This window comes from Gavialis gangeticus, unplaced genomic scaffold (assembly GCF_001723915.1).
Source record: "Gavialis gangeticus isolate Ggan-Ray unplaced genomic scaffold, GavGan_comp1, whole genome shotgun sequence".
NCBI classification, from domain to species: domain Eukaryota; kingdom Metazoa; phylum Chordata; order Crocodylia; family Gavialidae; genus Gavialis; species Gavialis gangeticus.
In genome coordinates this window covers 11,604,378-11,624,634 of record NW_017729000.1, presented here as the reverse complement: position 1 = coordinate 11,624,634, position 20,257 = coordinate 11,604,378, and the positions used below count along the sequence as shown (strand labels likewise).

At 44.8% G+C, this 20,257-nt stretch overlaps 1 protein-coding gene across 4 annotated transcripts in view; it reads left to right on the top strand.

The window, feature by feature from the left end:
• Nucleotides 1-806: 806 nt before the first annotated feature.
• CATSPER3 (cation channel sperm associated 3) overlaps nucleotides 807-20,257 on the top strand; it is a 33,598-nt gene continuing 14,147 nt past the window's right edge. For 2 of the 4 annotated variants that reach the window (XR_002095472.1, XM_019506263.1), the window contains exons 1-7: nucleotides 807-996; nucleotides 2,812-2,965; nucleotides 4,015-4,254; nucleotides 9,797-9,979; nucleotides 10,367-10,507; nucleotides 11,886-12,005; nucleotides 14,455-14,612. Coding sequence is in view for 3 of the 4 variants with exons in the window: in XM_019506263.1 (XP_019361808.1) it covers nucleotides 884-996; nucleotides 2,812-2,965; nucleotides 4,015-4,254; nucleotides 9,797-9,979; nucleotides 10,367-10,507; nucleotides 11,886-12,005; nucleotides 14,455-14,612 (1,109 nt within the window). In the remaining variant the exon portion in view is untranslated. The other 2 variants (XM_019506262.1, XM_019506265.1) reach the window with 2 other exon arrangements.

Here is a 20,257-nt window from a genome sequence, read left to right as displayed (position 1 = left end):
ATTCTGTCCTTGCCTAGGTAAGAAGGGGCCTCCTCTCACGGATGGCTGCAGACGTGCCCTTCCCTCCTAGAGAGTAACAGGTGGCAACAGGCACGCCAGGGTACATCCTTCAGCTCAACTTACCTCTGCTTGGGTATATGGACCATCAATGCCTTTTTTAATCCCCACCTCATGTTGAACAGTTCTGTGCTGGGCGAGGTATTGATTCAGTCTTGCCGTACAGCGGGTCTTTGGAGCTAACACCCTATGGAGATGCCTGGGCAAGTTTATATCCCAGAGAGTGATTATTTCAGGCTGCCCGCAGGGTCATTGGGCTCACTTTTGCTATGCCCATGGGGTTATGAGCTTTTTTTCTTTATTGCACCATTTCAGTCTTCCTTAAAAATCACATGACCTTAAGAGACCGGACCCGAGGCACAAAACTGATGCTTCCAGCTTAACTTGCCCTTGGGTAAATCTCTTTAAATTGAAACAAGGACATTTTGCTGGCTTAAAAACATTTCTATTAATATTTAGGTTTGTATATACCTTTCAACAAAAGCCACATTTTGTACCTAGGCCACTTAATGTTAATGTTAATCCAGTTTGGTATATTTGGTGAATAATAAATGATGATTGCTACCTAGCTGTAATGTCTTTTTTCTTAATAGCTTTTCTTCGTCAAGCGCTTTGTCTCGGCTGCTTCTGGGTCTCGCATCAACACCCGGCTGTGTGCTCCGAAGTAGTGATGTCACAATAAAGCAATCCAGCCCGTTCCATCCCTTTCCAGTACAGCGTTCCCTTTCCATTCCCTCCGTCTCGGGCCCTCTTAGTTGCTTAAGAGGAAACTGGACGACCTCCTAGACAGCTTAACTTGAGAAAACAAAAATCTACAAGTCTGACCATGGAGATCACAGAATCTTTTCATAAGAGGGGACTTGCCCTCAGGTTGCCTGTTGAAACTTTTAAGTCCACATCTGAGGTCAAAGTGAAACACACGCTGTTTGCGCTATTTAAGTAAGTACCAGTATCAGAAATGGATGATTTCAGTTTTAATTAAGGCAGCCAGATTTATCTTGTAGGTAATGTTGATGTCACTGGAGCAATGAATGTGGTCAATGTTTGTTTTAAATTGAAGGGTGAGGATTTTTATACTGTATGTTTAGATAACTTCCAATGACGACCGCTGCAAAATTTTAACAAGATAGACTGTCCTTGAATATGCATTTAAATGAAGCACTGGATGCTTTTTGCCTTATTTGCCTTTCAAATGATTTCCCCAACTCAGCACTTAGGATGGTGCGAGTACTAATGAGGAAAACTGTAAAATAAAAATATTGGTTTCTTTCTCTGAGGGGATTCCTCTTTGAAAGTTATTTGGCTTGTCCTGTTTGACTGGAATCAGTCAAATACTCGTATCTGGTTTGAGTTGTATATTCATCATTGAACTATTTAATCTACTTCAAATGGACCTGATCCAGGGATCACTGGAGTTGGTGGGTTTCCCTCCATAGAATTCAATGGGATTTGGATTGGACTCAATGAACTTATTGGAATTTAAAGACACAACCAAACCTGCAATAATGTACTACTGTATTTACTAAAATACAGGATGAAGTTTTGCCCTCCAATCAACATGGGGGAGGGGGAGCTCCTCATTTTAAATTTGCATACATGGAAACCTCATTAAATACATTGTCTGTCTTTGAACTGCTGCTAAAAGCTTAGCAATGGAAACCAACTATAAAGTTCATTAAATGTAGCCAATACTGAACATGGCTATAAAGTACATAGCACATATGGGGCAAACATACTGATGGGAACTTTTGTTCTTTCTTTTTTTGCGTGGCCCTTAAAAAAAACCAAGCCGCTTTTCCTGCAAGTGGGAGCAAGCACTGTACCGCAATACCGGGCGGGCACTTGGAGAGGTTGGAGCAAGCTCTAACACCCTCCCGTGGTGCCAGAAATGTTGATGGGAACCTTTTACAAATGTTTTTAAAACACACGCTCATCATACCCACACTTGCACAGCTTCACATACTGAGCATCCTTGATTTACCAAACTTTCATATTGCAAAAACAACGATGTACCCAAAAACATACTATGCCCATTAAACCCTTAAGCAACATATATCAACTTCCCACAAAAGAAATCCTTACAGAACTCTCTTCATGCAGAAACCCGTGAAAACCTATTACTGCAGTAACTATCTGAAACTCTCTGCCCCTCCCATCAGTCCTTTCTGTTGGTTCAGTGAAACAAGTGTGGCCAGGCCTTTTTCCTCTACTTCTGCTCTGCCTCCTCCTCTCTGATTTCTTCCTTGTCCCAGTTGATGTAATATTTCAGTTCAGGCAGCCCCAGTTTCAGACACTCTTTCAGTGAGAGCCAACCCCTTGAAAAACTGGAGGTTTCATATTTTATTAGCATGTTTTAAAACTAACTTATGGAAAGTCCTCAATAAAATACAAGGAAATTGCTATAAAGACACCAGTGCTTGCACCATTTCATTACATAAAAGTTACCCTTATTGTCATGAAAAGACTGAGATGTGGTCCTGAGTGGCAACATTTAGCTCTTCCCCTGTGTAGGAGTGTTTGAATCAGATGCACCATTTGGGCTCATTTTTACCCAATCTGCAGTTTTCCCATGGCCTATTCAGAATACAGGATTTGCTCATTCCAATCAATGATGGGACATTGAAAGGTGGCTGAACCCACCAGGTGCTGATCCTGTTCTTCTGAAGGCAGAACTGCCCCACCACTTGCTGAACTCCTGATGGGCCTAGAAATCGTTGTCATTTCTATTGTCTTTTATTGCCTCTTTTTTGGTAGGAGACATGATGCAGAATTTTGTGCGTATTTATCCAAATTGCTGCAGAATCCCATGATCAGAGTCATCATGATTAGCACCGTCTTGGTCAATGCACTATTCATAACTATGGAGACTGATTATAATATTAGGTTTCAATCTCATACATTTTTGGAGGTAAGGAACCGGTGAATATAAGGGAGGTTACATTCTTCTTGCATTTCATGTCCCCACTTGTGAGACTGGGGAGATCTTCATAGGCTACAGAAGCAGGGCTACAGAAATATTTACTGGGCTTTAGCATTTGCTGCTCGCTCTAGTTGCAGTGGTAATTGTAACTGTGGCAAATGTCCATGTCCTTATTGTCCTGGAAAAGTGGAAGTGTTAGTCATGGGAACCATTATCTAGGGGGGCACGCAGGGTAAAGAATGATTTAGGGTGGCCTCTGGCAATGTGTAACAAAGTCTACTGGGAGGGAATTAAAGGACTATGCCCACCCCCCATTTCCATGATGACAAGCTTTCAGATTTGAATGAATGTCACAATGCTACAAGGCACAGCAGTACTTACCAGCATTAGTCTGAAGTCAGGCAGAAGGTGGGCAAGGTGGCACCATAGGGACTCACTGATTCACAGAGGCTTTTGCTTATGAACCAGGTTGTCTGTAAGCTGCCACGCTGCCCTGCCAATGTTACAGGACAACTCCTCATAGCGCATTTGCTCAGTGGGAGGAAGGGCTAAGGGCCAATTCCAACTTCACTTTGTAGGTGCCTCCCTTTAGGTGTTGCAATGGCTAATGTTTAGCCACCCAGGCTTCCTATGCAACAAATGAGACTGCCCAGAATTGAGCAGGGGGCAAGGATCCAGGATACTCATTTTGAGATGAGAGCAGAAGTTGGGTGGCTGACCCTACAGCAAGCCCCAGGGTTGGGTGGCTGACCCGACCCTATATTTCCGGGCTTGAGGTACGCAGAGTGGGCATGCATTGGTAAGGCTTACTTTTCAGGAGCAGCCTTGAGTGCAACACAGAACCGCGGAAGATGCACCTCACATTTACTTAGGTGTCTGCAAGGTTAATGGGGATCCGGTCTGAAGTGACCAGATATTAGTTATGTTCGTGAGAAGAGCATCACACCTTAGGTGATTCTTATACAAGAGATACAGCGACCAGCCTTCCCAAAAGCCAAGCAAAGACATGCTCTGAATGTGTACCGTTTCCTTTTCAGCTGGCAGATGTGATCATTCTGGCTATCTATACCACAGAGTTTTTGATACTGTTTTATATGGACCCCCTGAATTTCTGGAGGAGCGGCTACAACATACTCAATGCTATCATTCTCCTCCTTGCTTACCTCCCATACACAATCAACAAAAATAACAGCAAATACTACTGGACCTGGAGCACGCTCAAAGGTTTCCAGGTGCTCCGGATTCTGAAGCTCATCAACTACAGCCGAGGAATGATGGTAACAGTGAAAACGCTCAGGTTTTTATGTCTAGGCTGCTGCAATGTCCTTCCCTTGCTCCAGTAAGCTTCTGTTTTCCAACCTTTTGGTCCCACTTGGGTGACTTTAATCATCTTACCAAGCATCTCCAATGAGGGGACGGCATAGGAAGAGCTCTCTGATTTGTCACACTCTAAACTTTGCCCTTTTTAATTCCTGCTTCTGACCCATCCCTGAACATGGATAAGCACAGGGTATCATCTTGGGCTACTCACACTGTTCAACTGTGTCTAGCGTCAGTTGAGTGGCCACCCTTGCTGATTGGTACCTGTTGCCAAACCGGGATGTTTTCCCAGTGCGGGAGCGACTCTGGTGCCTGGCCTGGTAGGGTGTAGTGCTGCGAATGTCCAAGAGCAAGGCCCAGAGCAGTACTGCAGGTTGCTGTGATACATAATGATACCCCAGTTCTCTTTGCTGGCATAGTCATGTTGGCAAAGCCCTCGACTGGAGATGCTGCATCTGCTGAGAGGACCTTTTGGTAGGCGTAGCTACATCACCTTCCTGACTGATGCAGGCTTCGGGGAATGGGTATTGCTGTGTGGTGAGCTACACTGCAGCCATCTATGCTACGTGCTGTATTATACCTGCTCATCCTGCTGTAACTGAGGCTGCTTCGCCCAGAGGCATAGCGAGCTCCTGCAGTGCCCTGGGTGCATCGCAACCGCTGGAGGCTGCCCCAGCTCTCGCCACTGCTGCAGCTCAGGAACAAACCTAGTGCTCCCCCGCTGTCGCAGGGGGCACCCGAATGACCTCCCGTGGGAGTCTTTGTTACAGCAGGTGCAGCCCAGCACAGACATAGGAGCCAGGCTGCTCTGTGCCAGGAGGCTATTGCGAGCAGGGATTGAGCAGACTGGAGCAGATGGGAGTTTTGCTACAGGAGGCGCAGCTCCTCACCCAGTAGCATATTATGGTGGTGGTTGGGGGTTTGGGGGGCAAACAAGCATTGGGGCAGCCCCTTGGAAACCAACATATCCGAATACCACTGCCCACACACGCCATGACAGTCACGGGACCACATCTGGGTTTTTGCTTTGTGTATGGCAAGGCCTCCGCGACATGCCCATTGCATGTCCTGGCTTGCGGTACTGCTGAATTATTGGGCAGAAGTTTCCAACTCCTGGACTGAGGCTGTTTCCAAAGAAAACAGCATGGGCCTGGCTGCCATTTGCATGCTGCCCACCGGAGAAGACATGCTCCTTTGATTCTCTGCCGAGGGACCGGCATCTGGACGGTCAGGAAAACTGTAGCAACGCCTGGCCGGACCACCCTTATGTGGTAGCTACCTGTCTAGAGAAGCCACCCAGAATGGCTCCATGAGAACTGAGCCCGATTCTCCCCTCAATTTATTAGGAAACCGCCTATGTAAAGCCAGCAGGTTTTGTTAGTCCCTTGAGCGATCACAGGTTGCGTTGTATTTTTTGCAAATATAAGTCACCCCTTTAGGGGTGACGATTTGTGCCAGGCCACAGAGATAGCAGGGGTCTTTGCAGTGTGCAAGATGTGGCAAGAGGCCTTCTGTTGTGATCTCAGGGGTTGTCGAAAATAGTGAGGGCTTGAGAAATATGGTTGAGTTTTGAGTTTTAAAAAGCCTCACAGCTTGAGCATGGTTTGCTTTCTGCTTCTCTTGTGTCCAGGGGAGATTTCCTTTGATTTCATTCATTTTACCACAGTGGTGTGGATGGAAAAAAAAAAATCGAGCTATAAAAAAATAGGTCACACGTACTATTTTAGTCTGTGTGTGTTTTTCTCCCACACGCACCGTCTCTGATTTAGTTTTCTTCTGACAACCCTGGAGGTTTATTTTTTAAGGAGGGAGCTAATGTGGGCAGTGAATGCTCAGCCTGGGTTTCTGCATGTAATTAATTGGTTGGGTAGCTTACCAGAAGTGGGATGTTTATAGGCACAAGGCTCTTATAACGTTCACTTCTGAGGCTTCGTTCCTCTAGTTGCGATTGTAAAGTTCACTTATCACCAGACTTTATATGTTAATTATTCAGTGTAGCCGGAAGCGGGGATACAATAGAGGTAGATACATTAATGAACAGTTTAGAGAAGTCAAGTCACATTATTTTGTCCATGCTCTCTGATGCTAATAGGGTAGGGGCACACGACAATATGGGCTGTCATTTATCCATGATAAAAGGATTTTTAAAACCACACTGAACCGATAGCTCATTTTCCCCAAGGAGCTTGGACAATCCTACTGAACACCCCTGCAACTTCAGGAGGAGAAAATCTGACTGTGTCAAATGTTTATGGGACTTTGTGCCAGAAAGATTTAGGTGACTTTGGATAGGGTTAGTCTTGAATATTAGGATCCAGACTTATATCAGATAGATGAGGGATATACAGTCTCATGTTTCTGACCAGAGATTGACCAGTCCTATTCCAAAGCAGTCAGAAATGTCTTATATGAAGCTATTAGCCTGCAGTCATCTTCTGGGATTTTTCTTTCACCCTCCTCTGAAGCTCTTGGTACCAGCCCTAGTGGGGACAGAACATGAGTTTTAGTGGACAGTCACTATGAGCCGGTCCCGTGTGCGTAGCAAAAGCAACTCTTCAATAAAACTCACCTTTGGAAACCATGCTGCAAGCTGCCCAGTGGAGCTTCACTAAAGGTGCAGGGGTTTGTTTATATCTGGACATGTATTATAATTTATTAATTGAAGTCTCAATTAGCCCTTAACAGGTTAGCTGTATTTAACACTGAAAGCTCAAGCATGCAACACATTCTTGGCACACTTCCCTTTATTAATTAAAAAACTCTTTAAAACACTCTTGCCTTCCACCTTGGTGCAATAAATTTCCACCTTGAGGAAATAATTTCCTTGTTGTACTCCATACAGAGAAGTTCTGTTAGCTGGGATCCCAGCTTTAGTGTAGGCTCCATTCATCTTTATTTCAATGTGAAAATAAACGTTAAAAATGCCAGGTTGTTCTAAAAATCAACTTTTCTGCTTTTTTTTAAAATGTATTTGGGATTAATTTCGACATAGTTTACAGCCTATGAAGACCATAAGCCACAAAGCTCCTTCTTAATAGAAGCACATAGGACCTGCTCTAGGTTTCTGAAAGTGTACAGGAATGTCAAGATGTGCCGTGGAAACTCAAAATGATTTGATGCTACTATACAAAGGGCACTTGCTGGGCTGCAGTGACTCTGAGCATTTTATAGCTCTCCTGTTGCCTTCAGCTCTGGGTGGTTGTTTGCCTTTATGAGCATGTGCACGACCCACATTTGCTGGGGACCATTACATAACTTGGCAAAAATGTCATGTGGTTTTTGTATAAATGGCTTTTGTTCTCCCTGTCCACTCCTAGACATGGCCTGCAGAATAAAAGGTGGTTGATAAGATTGCATAGTCCAAAGGTGAAGGTCACTGGGGTGGTTGCCTTAAAAGCACTGTACCTGTCTCTGAAATGTCAACATTCATTTTTGGTATCATCAGCTCTATGAAGCTTTCATGCTTGTAGTGAAGGGCTCACAGCTTCTAGGTAGTGTTGCACCTGGATGTTACATGTTCAGATGCATTTAAGAGGGCGGATGCTCCACCCAGTAGAGAGCAAGAGAAGAACCCCAGTGTTTGCATGGGCAGGGCCTGCGGAGCTGCCACAATTGGAAATATTAGGGTAAAATAGCAAGAGTGGACACTGCCCTGTTGTGGGATGAGGAAGGTAGTAGAAACTCCAGCGTCTGACCTCGATGGAGGCTTGCTGCCTGCAACTCAATCCAGATAAGGTGGAGCTGAGGCTTAGTGGCTAATGGGAACACCTGGAGAAATTGGCTGAGGTTCCTGATGTGGGTGTGTTTCCTAGAATAGACGGGAGTTTAGAAAGCAGGGAACTACAGTATTCACGTGATTGCTGGGGGAATCTTTAATCCACCATAACAAGATCAACTTCTTGGCAAGCAGGAGAGATTGGAAAGTGTCTTATGTAAGCTCTGCGCAAACCTCTTAACCAGGAAGCGCCATCGGAACAGATCAACCTGGTGGTTTCTGGAGCTTGAACTTGAGATGCTGTCGACAGTTGGAGACCTTATCCAAAGGGGAAATGATACATGGATAGTCCCTGAACTGGTGTGCTGCATAAGAGACCCTCTGGCATTAGCACACTTATTGTAATCAGGAGAAGGCAGCCAGCCCATTCTTTAGTCAGTCCCTGGAGTAATATAACATTGATGCAAAGGCTGTATGCAGTCTTCTATAATTTGGAGTTAATAGAAATGTTTGCAATTTGGCAGAGATCCATTACCAATGGTCTGGCTTAAGCTCTATTCCCAAACCAGTACTCCCATCAAGTCCTAAGGGTGTCTTATGTACTGATGCTGTATTTCGGACTTTGCAAGGGTTCATTTGGTCTCTGAGGTTGGCTTGAGTTCCTTCCTAGTGAACCCATGCTTTATAGTGCTTTTTCTCAGTATGCAAGTCAGAGTTACCTTGGTGGAAAAGAAAGACAATGCCCCATCCCACATCCTGTCTCTTATTAAACAATATTGCATGTGTCTAGACAACCATCCAACAACGATGGGGGTAGAAATTTCTTCCTGACTCCAGCTCATGATTAGACTGTGCAATTGAAACACAAGGATTGATAGTTTGTGTAATTTGTATCCAGCTAATTTAATACAAAAGGTCATCTTCTGAAGCATTTTATCCTTTATGAGCCGAATCCCTTGCTCCTTATCCTGCAGCTGTGAGCTCCCAAGGTAATTCAAGTGGATGTGAATAAAAATGACCTGTTTTAAAGGTGTTCCTTTTAAACAGATGGAGTGGACTTGGTGGTTTTACAAAGCCACAGCTCCTTAACTTGTCATCTTTCCAACTGTTCACAGATCTGTCCTGTCTCACAGGATAAGTCCTCTTGATTAACAATGGCAATGTCAAGACTGACAGTCAATGCATTTTGAGATGTACTGCCATCAGCTAGAAGACCAGAGGTCTTCAGCTTAGGAAGAAGAGTCATGTCATATTGATGCAGTAGCGTCCAGAGTCTTGCGATCATCGTGAATGATGCTCTTCCCTCCTCTAGTTCCTTGCATCCCAGGGCCACTTTTAAACTTGAATAAATACAGATCTCGACTGCCTCGTTTTCATGCGTAGTGGGGAAAATGAAGCAGAGTCTGTTACGCAGTCAGTGACGGAGTGGGGAGCAGAATGGATAACCCTAGAGTTGCAGCCCTGTACTCTTATCACTAGACAAAGCGTCCTGACTGCTGACAGGAAGACAGGACCGTCTTTCAGCTGAGAAGAAGATCTGCATTTGCCGTTGTCTTGAGTGGCCCCGCACGATCTGGCTTTACTGTCTTCCATTTGGCAGAGCCAGGGCTGTCCCCAAGAGCAGCACTCACAGCCAGTTCAGACATGCTCAGTGGGAAGAGAGCCACCTGCTGAACCAGCCACCCCGTTGCCTGCCGCGGCTTGAATTCCAGCGAGTATTTTCTTTTATTTAGGGCTGCTTGTCTCCAGACGAAACTGCGCACACTTGTTTTTCTGTCTTGCAGAATTTGATGACAGCTCTAGGCCAGACTATGAAGACTGTGATCTATGTCCTTATTCTGCTGTTCCTGTTAATGTTTATCTTTGCCATTTTGGGCCACGGTTTGTATGGAGACCCCGACAGTGGAGACATAGAAAATTGGGGCAACCTTGCATCTGCACTTTTCACACTCTTCAGTTTAGTCACGGTAATTTCTGCAGGGCTTTCTCTTCTATGCCCGCCTGTAACATCGTAGCCGTTGCCCCTGATTTTGGGAGGAGGCAGTTAGGAAGCTAGTTAATTAAATGGTGATTATTCCCAGCATTAAAGACCATGCAAGCTGCTCTCTGGTTTTATTTAATTTCAGAGAGTTGAGAAAATTCAGTTTGATGGGTTTTTTTTTTTTCCTGGCATTGAAAATTCAGAGGGGAAAAATCTCCTGAGCGATGGGCTCCTTAGCAGCGGATTTAAGCCTGGAACTGCAGGCAACTGAGGAAACTGTTCAGTTAAAAAAAAGAGAAAGGGATTTACTGCAGTCTCTGAGTAATACTGTGGTTTGGAACTCGCTGTTTGATCTGCTTAAATACATTTGCAGGTCGACGGCTGGACGGACTTGCAGAGCAGCTTGGAGGAGCACGGTTTTACTGCCAGCCGAGCGTTCACCATAGTCTTCATCTTGCTGGGCTTCTTTGTGTTTTTCAATATGTTTATCGGTGTGGTCATTATCAATATCCAGGTAAGCTGGAGGTTTCTTACTTTCTTTCAAAAAAAACCTCTTGCTGCAGGTCCTTTAACCTGAAAACTCGCCTTTAGTTGCTTGCCCAAAGTGACTTTATGGATATTGGATCCTTACTGTATTTTTGGATGCATAAGAAGAACCTTCAAAAAGGAAAAAAAGAAGGGTCGAGTTGTTGAGGGGAGGGGTGTCACAGACGGTTAACATAAATTTGATTGCATTTCTGTGCAGTGATGTCCAGTATTTTGATATGCACCTTCTTTATAGATCTCCTTTTTCAGGAGGAAGAAAACATGTCTTATACCCTGGCAAATATGATAGTTTACTAGAGACTGAAGCCCTTTGGCCACTGAATGTAAATGGTTTATATTCCTCATAGCCCTACTAAGTTTCCTCAAAGCTGAAGGGAGCAAACCTAGGAGGGGAAAAGTGGGGACGTTGTCCTGTCCATGTATGCAATACCCTTCACTTCTGGCCTTGGTCTGTCACATGTGGACAGATGGAGCCATCCAGAAGGTCTCTGCCTTCCCCCAGCTGTTACAACTCTCCTGTTTGGTACAATCGGCTGCCAATACCTGCCATGTCAAAGAGTAAAGCAGGTTTGCCTGAAGACTCACATGCTACACTTTAAAAGGCGGCCCCTCAAGTGGGGTCTGCACTGCTATTTGGGATGGCCACAAGGGTCACTCTAGTCTGAACCAGGCTTGGCCATCCATCCCATCCACACTTTACCTGAATGCCAGACACAGAGCAAAGCTCTTGTTCATCAAGCAGAGTCCTTCCAAGGAATCAGTCTGCCTACTCCTTGCCTCTACCAGAAGTAGAGACCAGAAGTGGGGGACAGGAAGGCCAAATGTTATGTGCTGGCTGACTCCCGGGTTTGTGACCTACAGCAAGCAGGTGAGTTGTGAACACTCGCTGCACATAGCGGGATGCTAGGTAGAAGGTCAGCCTTGGGCTGTGATACTAAAGAGAGCTGCTGGGGACAGCTAAGGGACTTTTAGTGTGGACGGTTGGCAGGTTTGGGTCGTAGCTGTATGTAGCAGTGTGGATGTGCCCTCTGAATCGAGGCCAGCCCACGATGGGGCTTTGAGCTGCTTCGGGACTATCTGTTACAGGGTCACTGCCAGAGACAGGATACTAAGGTAGACATCATCGCTCCAGTATATTATCCCTACAGCCTCCATGGTGGGACTGCTAGTAAGGGCACCATCTCTGGGGTGAAAAACTTACTGGGCTTTCTCTGTCCAACTCATCACAAGTAACAGTTTTGTTGCTACCAATATGGGCTGGATTTAAATGGACATAGAGGACAGAGTCTCTTGAGTTGTGCCACCGTGTTCCTCTGCCCTTAAACCATTTGGCCTTCATTTTATAGGACTCGACTCAAAATTACAAGTGGGAGTGTAAAGCAGAAATGCAGGCTGCTCTTCAGGCCAAAAAACAGGCCATATTAAAGAGACAACAAGAAGAAGTGAACAAGTTAATGCACCAGCAGGTAGATGCGCAGAATGCCGTTTCTATAAGCTTGCCTGTTATCATGAGTATTTGGAACATATGTAAGGTGTAGTGTCCTTTGCAATCACTTGCATCATAGCATGCTATGTTTCTTTTACTTATCCAAACTAATCTCAAGCTTTTCCCCTTTTGAAGTAATCCAAGCTAAGGCTCCTGATTGCCATTGCTTATAGCAGAAGTCCCCAGGTTGCCTTGGAGACCTCCTAAAGTTGCCGGCGGCCATTGGAAATTAATACATTGAAGTGGAAGTTGACAAGGAGTGTAAAGGAGGATGTTGCTGGCAGGGTGTTATTTACTCGGTATTGTTGTCTATTCTTGTTGGGGACCACTGCTTAATTAGAGCGATTCTTTCATTTTATACATGGGAATGATTCTAAATAATGATGTCTGCATGTGCACGTTTATCACACATGTTCCACTTTGAATCTTCTATTTCAAACAGCAGCTTAAAAGTGGACACATTCTGAATAATAACAGCACTTTCCCTAAAAGATTTCTATTTCTCTTTTTTTGGTTTTTGTAAAATGTCTGCATTCCTGAATTCTTAAATGTAACTCAGCATTGTATTATGGGGGCATCTCAGTGCAGCACATATATTCTGCAGTAACCATATATGTCTTTGAATTTGCTGTTCACTTCCATGGGAAGTATTTCAGAATCTATTGTAGTAGTCAGGGGCACCTTCCAAAAATGACTGACTTGAGATCTGCTGTCTTCCAGTTCCTTAAGCAGATTGCTGCCCTTTTCCAAATCAAATACTCAGTCTCTGAGCAATATCTAATGATGATGTGATAGACTTGAATTGTATTTCATGGATTTAGAATTTTTTTAACCTGACAATTTTTCATAATGGACTCCTATGAAGCTATTTGAAATGTAGTGCAGTCAGTACCACTTAAATATAAATGTTTCATAGAATCATAGAAAATGAGGGTAGGAAGGGGTCTCACGAGGTCACATCTATTCCAAGCCCCTGCTCAAAGCAGGACCATCCCCAGCTAGATCATCCCAGCCAAGGATTTGTCTAGCCAGGTCTCAAAAACCTCCAAGGATGGAGCTTCCACCACCTCGCTGGGTGACCTGTTCCAGTGCTTTACTACCCTTGTCATGGGAATTTTTTCCCTAATATCTAACCTAAATTTTCCTTGCTGCAACTTAAAACTGTTGCTCCTTGTTCTGTCTTTTGCCACCACTGAGAACACTACCCCCATCCTGCTTATAACCACTTTGCAGTTAAGGCTCCTATTAAATCCCTCCTCAGACTAAATAAGCCCATTTCCCTCAGCCTCTCCTAATAGTCACGTGCCCCAGCCCCTGAACCATTTTTGTTGCCTTCTACTGGACTCTCCCCAAGTTGTCCACATCCTTTCTGTAGTGGGGGACCTAAAACTGATCACAGTACTCCAGATGTGGCCTCACCAGTGCTGGATAGAGGGGAATAATCACTTCCCTCTGTCTGCTAGCTACCCGTGTACTAAAGCAGCCCAGTATGCTGTTAACTTTCTTCTCAACAAGGGCACACTGTTGGCTCATACTCAACGTATTGTCCACTGTAATCCCCAGGTCCTTTTCTGCAGAGCTGCTGCCCAGCCCGTCAGTCCCCAGCCTGTACCGCATGGGGTTGTTCTGCCCAAAGTGCAGGACTTTGCACTTGTCCTTCTTGAACCTCCTGAGATTTCTCTTGGCCCAATCCTCCAATTTATCAAGGTCTCTTTGAAGACCTTGACCAACACTCTCTGAAGGTTTGGAATAATGCTCCTCCTTTCTCTTTCATCCCTTCCACTTACTCTTTTATCAGCTGTGATTTAAAAGTAATTAGGTCCATGTGACTCAGTTTGAAGTGCTCTTGCCTTTGGGCCAGGAACTTGTTGATTGAAGTACTGTTTGCAGTGCTGACTTACAATTTAGTGCCCACTGCCATTACTAGTAGGGACGATATCTATGCAATTATGGGCACTGTCTCTTAGGAAGAGCCCTGAACGGAGTCCATTTTGTGTCTGAATCTGGTGGTTGTTCAAATCCTAATTAAATATCTTACGATGTTTCTGAATGAAGTGCCACTTCACCATTTTGGCCAACATTCTCTTTTATGGCTTATAAAGCAAAAGTTTCCAGGCCCTCCTCTAGTTTTGCCCTCTGTTAGTGCTCCCAGAACCATGCATTCCTCCAAACCACGCAAAATAACTTACAGTTGCCACAGCAATTGGCTGTGTGGGTGTGCAAAGATGGGTTTACAAAACTGGAGACCAGGGTGGAAGGCCATATGCGAGTTACTGCTGAGGCCTAATGAATGTTCCAGCTGTCTCCATGGTCCCTGCACAACCATCATCTTTTACAAAGCTCTTTGAGATAGCTGGAGAATGAAAGTTACTACTTAAAACCTATTCCATGCTAACAATGTTTTCTCCTGGGATCTCTTTTCACACTAGAAAACCAGCGAGTATAAAGCTTTCAGTGAATTGGTGGACGACTTTAAAAAGACGTTACAGCATACTGATACTGTGGTCTTAGAAGATTTTTGTGCCAGTATCGCATTTATTGATCTGTATTTGACATCCCTGGATCTTCAGGATGATACAATATATAGGTGGGTAGTCCAAGTGTGACAAACAGAAATAGAGACTGCCATGGTGGAAATCTTCAAACTGTACCTTAGAGTGGTGGTTTTGTTTCTTTGATGTACAGGATGGACAGCCCTTGGGGGAACCTGCAACCCATCAGCTCTGCCCTGCAGGTCTCAGAATATGGGCTGCAAGAATACAATTAAAGGCATTTGATCTCATGCAAGTCGGTTTATAGGCCAAAGCATGAAGAAGCTGTGATAGATAGGTCAGCATTAATGCCTGTTGATTTTGGAAGTTCCTGGTATGGGACTAATGCTAAGTGTCACATTTAGTGAAAACAGTGACTCTTTCCTTACATTTGAAGGTTTCTTGCTCTCTGGGTTCAAAGGTCCCTAGATGAGAGTGCTTCTCCATCCCATGCAAAGAGGCTCATTTTTTTGAGTGGTAGATTATTACAAGAGAGAGCCGACTGAGGCCAGCACAGTGCTTGCTGTGCTGGGGATTTGAGCTTGGGTCCAGACATGTGGCAACAAAGCAGCAGCCATATATTCAGGTGTTGTGGCCTTTGGTTAAGAGTGCAAGGAGGGAATTCAGCACACTTACATGCCCAAACTATATGGGTTAAAGGGAGAATCTCTCTGAGCTGTGAGTAGCACAAAGGCTTGCATGCTCTTTCCAAGCCAGCCATCACACTGTGAAATGATCTGACAAGCACTGACATCCCACTCAAGAGAGAGCAGTGGGGCCAAATACATGCACAGGGTCTCCCCAAAGGGATGACCATAAGGAGGAGCGTACTGCGTGGAACTGCAGCCGCTGGTGGTCGAAGCCTCTAGTGGTATTGAGGTCCAACACTACTCCTCCAAGGCTGGGAGAGCTATTGTAATGTGGATTCTCCAAGGGATGGAGAGACAGAGGAATATGGGACTATTCAGGACTTGGCATCTATTAGAGAGGAGAAAGAGAAACCATAGTTGAAGTAATGCTAAAACCTAGAGAAATCCAGCAGAAAAGTTGACTGCAGTGGCGCCTGGTTTGTCATCTCTTACTGCCGCAGGATCTTGATCTATTTAGCAATCAGCTCACTTATCATTTTTATATCATAGTACAGGTACAAAACCCAAATAGCAGATTGTCAAAATATTTGAAGAATGGGCCAAACCTTCCCTGTAGTGTGTAAATCATCCTAGTCCTTTGACAGCACACTGGGGCAGCCTGACCACTCCAGGAGCCTGGGCATTGGTGTTGGGCTCCTGTGTTTCTTCTCTTTTCCCACTGAACTCTGGGGTTCCTTGCACATTTGGAAGTCTTCTCACTGAAACACAAATCTGATTGCCATTTGCTCAATGTCAGATTTTGCTCAAAATATACATTTCAGACCGAGTTTGGTGAAAGGATATTTTCATCCAGGATAGACAAGTGATTCTCAACTGGGGTGTCATGGGGTCCTCTCAAGAGTGCCACACAATATTAACACTGTAAGGTATGCAAACACCTACATATATTTAAGAAGATAAACCCAGACATCTCGAATAGGAATCCACGGTGTGCTCTGGGGTAGCCTTTCTGAATTCTTTGCAGCAGAAGCATTGCTCTGTGATTTTTTCTGTAGTCAAAAAATGACTGAAAGTTAAGGGATGGCACTTTCTGAGGGATACCTTGAGTCTCAAAATGTTGAGAACCACTGGGATAGATCAACCAGCCTGTGAAATTCAACAGAAAATGCTAACTTAGACTTGGGTTGAACCGTCTCAGAGCAATACAGGATTTTACTCCAGATATGTATTAGTTTATAGAAAGGGAATCTGATGGGAAGCTCAGGCTTCCAGGCTCCCAGCTTTGCAGCCACCAAAGCCCACAGCTTCCAGGGTCTCTGGCTCTGGGAGGCTAAGCAGCTGGATTGCTTTGGACCCAGGACAGCCAGGGTCCCTGGCAAACTGTCCCAGAACCAGGCTCCCCATATCGCTGGATGAAGAATGGTTATTCCACTGCATGAATATGGGATATTTCCAAAGTGTTGTTGCCAAACTGGAATGAAATCAAATCTTCCTGAAATGGACTTTCCATTCTCTACCTGGCTGTAGCACTTATCCTCACACCAGCCCTGTGAGGCAAGGAAATGCTATTATCCCCATTTCACAGATAGGGGAGGGAGTGGCTTGGTTTAGCTGAGTGGCTAAATGACTTGTGAGGCCACATTGGGCATTTGAAGTAGGGAAGGGACTTGCACCCAGCTCTCCCCAGTCCAAGACCAGGGCCCAGTTGCTGGGACATCCCTCATCCCCAGTCACATATAACAACTCCTGCTTAAATGGATATTTTCCAGTTGTTCTCTAAATCTGGGCTCCATTTGGAGCCTATAGACCTTCTTGGATTTATGCTCTTGAGAAAAAAATTGTGAGTGGCTCTATTTCTTTCAGCCCCAAATCAGGCAAAGCTGCCAAGCTTCAGGTGAATGCCACTTTGAAGTGTTTGGGGGGTTTTTTTGGGACAAATCTGGAACTCAGCAGCATGAGAAATGGCCATGGTGGCCTGGAGCAGTGGCTCAACCCGAGCAGCATCCCCGATGGTGGCCATTTACAACCCTGTCCAAGGGGAAAGTGACCCCTCCTGATGTCAAAGAAACCCCGCTCCCACAAATCCCAAGGGAACTGAGCCTGCTGAGTTTTGCATAAGTCTGCTTAACCGTAATGCAGAGCTGGTATCTGATCCAGGCTTGGTCTTTGCTCTGTTTAAAGGACTCTAGATCAGGAATCCTGCAACATTTTCACCCGTTCTGTGAGTGTGACGCCCAAAAGGGTTCATGCCCTTTCTAAGCACCCAACAACTCCGATTCTGCCTACCACCAGAGGAGCCCTGCAGAAGCGGGGGGATCCAGTGACCGTTGTCCTACTAGCATTGTTTTGAAAATCGGTTTGTGGCCAGCTCCCCAAAGGACCTGGTCTGGTTTCATTAGACCTGTCCTATTACTCAAATGTCACCTGCTCAAAACATTGCTGGGTGAATGGATCTGTTCCAGCACTGGGAACAGCGTGTTGAGCCAGTCCATTGAGCCTTGTCATTTTTGTTGTTTAGGGAAAAATACTACAAATGACTTAAAGCAAAATCTGCACAGAAGGGGGACCCAGTCTCATACAAAATAGCTGACGTTCATCACTCTTTGTCTTGTTAAATGAACAGTGAGATTGCTTGGGGAGGCTGGAGTTCTGCATACCCGTCTTTCATCATTTTGGGCACGCCGGTGTGGTAGTGGGGTATTTACGCTATGCTGTCTCCTTCCTGTTGTAGGCTGCAAGGACTCTATTATGAACTCGCTAACACGTTGAACACAATGTTGGTGGACATGAAAGAAACAGCTGAGGCCGCTCCTGAGAACCAGAAGGAAAGCTGACTGGGGTCGTGTAGCAAATGTGACTTGTCACTACTGCAAAAAAAAAATCGTTGATTAAAATAACTCAGAACAGATTCACTTTCAGTCTGATAACTTCATAGTTCCTAGCAGCAGGCAAGCTAATGGATTGGGGAAACTGGGTTTTTCTGTTTTCTGTTTCTTTTGAGGTCTCCCACCTTTGTGATGCTGGCGATGGTGGGGACTTCGGCATCCATCTGGCATTTCAGCCACTGGGTCGCACAGACAGAGGATTAAGCAAATCACATGGAAGCACTTTATAGATTTCATAGATTTCATAGACATTAGGGCTGGAAGGGACCTCAGAAGATCATCGAGTCCAGCCCCCCGCCCAAAGGGCAGGAAGTCAGCTGGGGTCATAGGACTTAATCAACTTCAGCTAATTTCTAATCATTGGAGGGCTGCTCAGTCAGTCTGAGTGAGCTAGGAGCGGGCTTAAGAGTTTCTAACTTGCACTATTTGTGCCCCAACGGCTGCACACGGTTCCACTGCAAAGGACTGTGATCCTGGAGCTAGTTATCTCACCCTCCCTCTTACTGCCCACAGCCCAGGGCCTTGAGTCCATAGTTAGGTTTATACACGCACCAATTTTTTGGGCATCACCCACGTGATTAGCTGAACAGCTCCAGGGACACCAAATATCTTTGAGCAAAAATTCAGAGCATTAATCAGTAACATAAGCCATCGGTTTCAGAGGGGCCACAGCCTAGTTGCGCGGGATATTGGCTAATGTCAGTTGTATTCCCCAGCAGAGATCTGAATGGAGGTGAATACCTTTGACTAGGATTTAATTTAATGTGGCTGATCTGCTAAATGCACCTTTGTGGGGCACTGTACCTTCCTACGGCTCCGCTCCTCATTCTCTTAGTTCAGGGAATAGGCAGGATCTGATCTCTACAGTGTAGAAGCGGCATCAGATATGATGCCAACATTGTATTTGCTCTTGGCCAAACTGCTTGAGAAGCAGCAAAAAAACACACCCGGCACTGGTGACTGGAAAATTCTTCAGCTGTCGAAGTATTTGGAGACAGTTTTGTGGACTGACTCTCCCCAAAAAGATCTAATGTTTGGTGCTGAGTTTTGAGAATCATGTATAATTTTTATATTATAGCTGTGAAGCACTTTATGATTATATGTAGTCAATAGGTGTATAACGTTACTTGAAGAACCACTTGAAAAATGTCCTTCGTAATACCGAGCGGCTATTTTGGATTGCTCCATGGCTTTCAGTAGTAAAATAAATTAGAACCAGACGCGGACAGTATCTAATTCTAGGCTTTAGGGCTGTGTGAAAAACTGTTCCCATAAAGAAAAATTACTGACACTTTCTCACAGAGATGGAAGAATTATTATTATTTTTTTTAATAACGATCTCTCGCTGGCTGGACGGTTCGCCTGTGCTTCTTCAGTGCAGTATAACCAGTATAACCATGATCCTTCTCGCTGCCCTGCACAAAAATCTCTGGTGTCCCAGTCTAGATGCTGGCCTGCTTCCCCCGAGCCAGCGTAGTACTCACTGTATTCCTGCAGACTGCATGTGTGAGTTGTACTGTATCTATTGGCCTTCTGGTGTGGGGCATCCTTGTAACGCTGAAAATGCTCGTGCAATTGCCTCAGAATATTATTTAGACAAGATTTGATAAAGTGGCAGAGATGCTGTAGCTCACATCCAGCCTCCCTGCTCTGTTTTTTATTCTGGATTAGATCTTCAAAATCAGTCAACGTTCAAGGCCCGGGTATGGCCCAGTACTGCTAACAGAAGCTCCTCATAAAAGGACTAGAAAAAAACCAACGACACAAGTTACTACTAAATTTGTATTTCATGTTTGCATTTGTAATAATTTCATATTTTATGAGGGATGCTTCCTAAAACTTGTACAATGTGCTGGAAACCTTTGTGGCTCTAGAGTGCATTAGGTGACCATTTTGATAGAAAGACTAGATCAAAACCTGCTTTTCTCTGGCACTTATATATATGGGCTACGTTTCAGTAAGGTAGCCAAGCAAATGGAGGAAGACTATTATCAAACATACCTGCAGCATGCTCCTGCTGTTCACACTTACATAAATATTATGGTCATTTTCTCAGCCAGCCTGCAGATGGATATTGTGTTGTCTGGAACATAATTATTTAAGTTCCTTTTAATTAAAAGCTGAATTTCCATTGTTGTGCTGCTCACCCTGGGTATACCATTAAGTGAGATGAAAAACGTCAATGTTTGAGATTTTATTCAAAGTGCTCCTCTCCTCCTTGTTTTC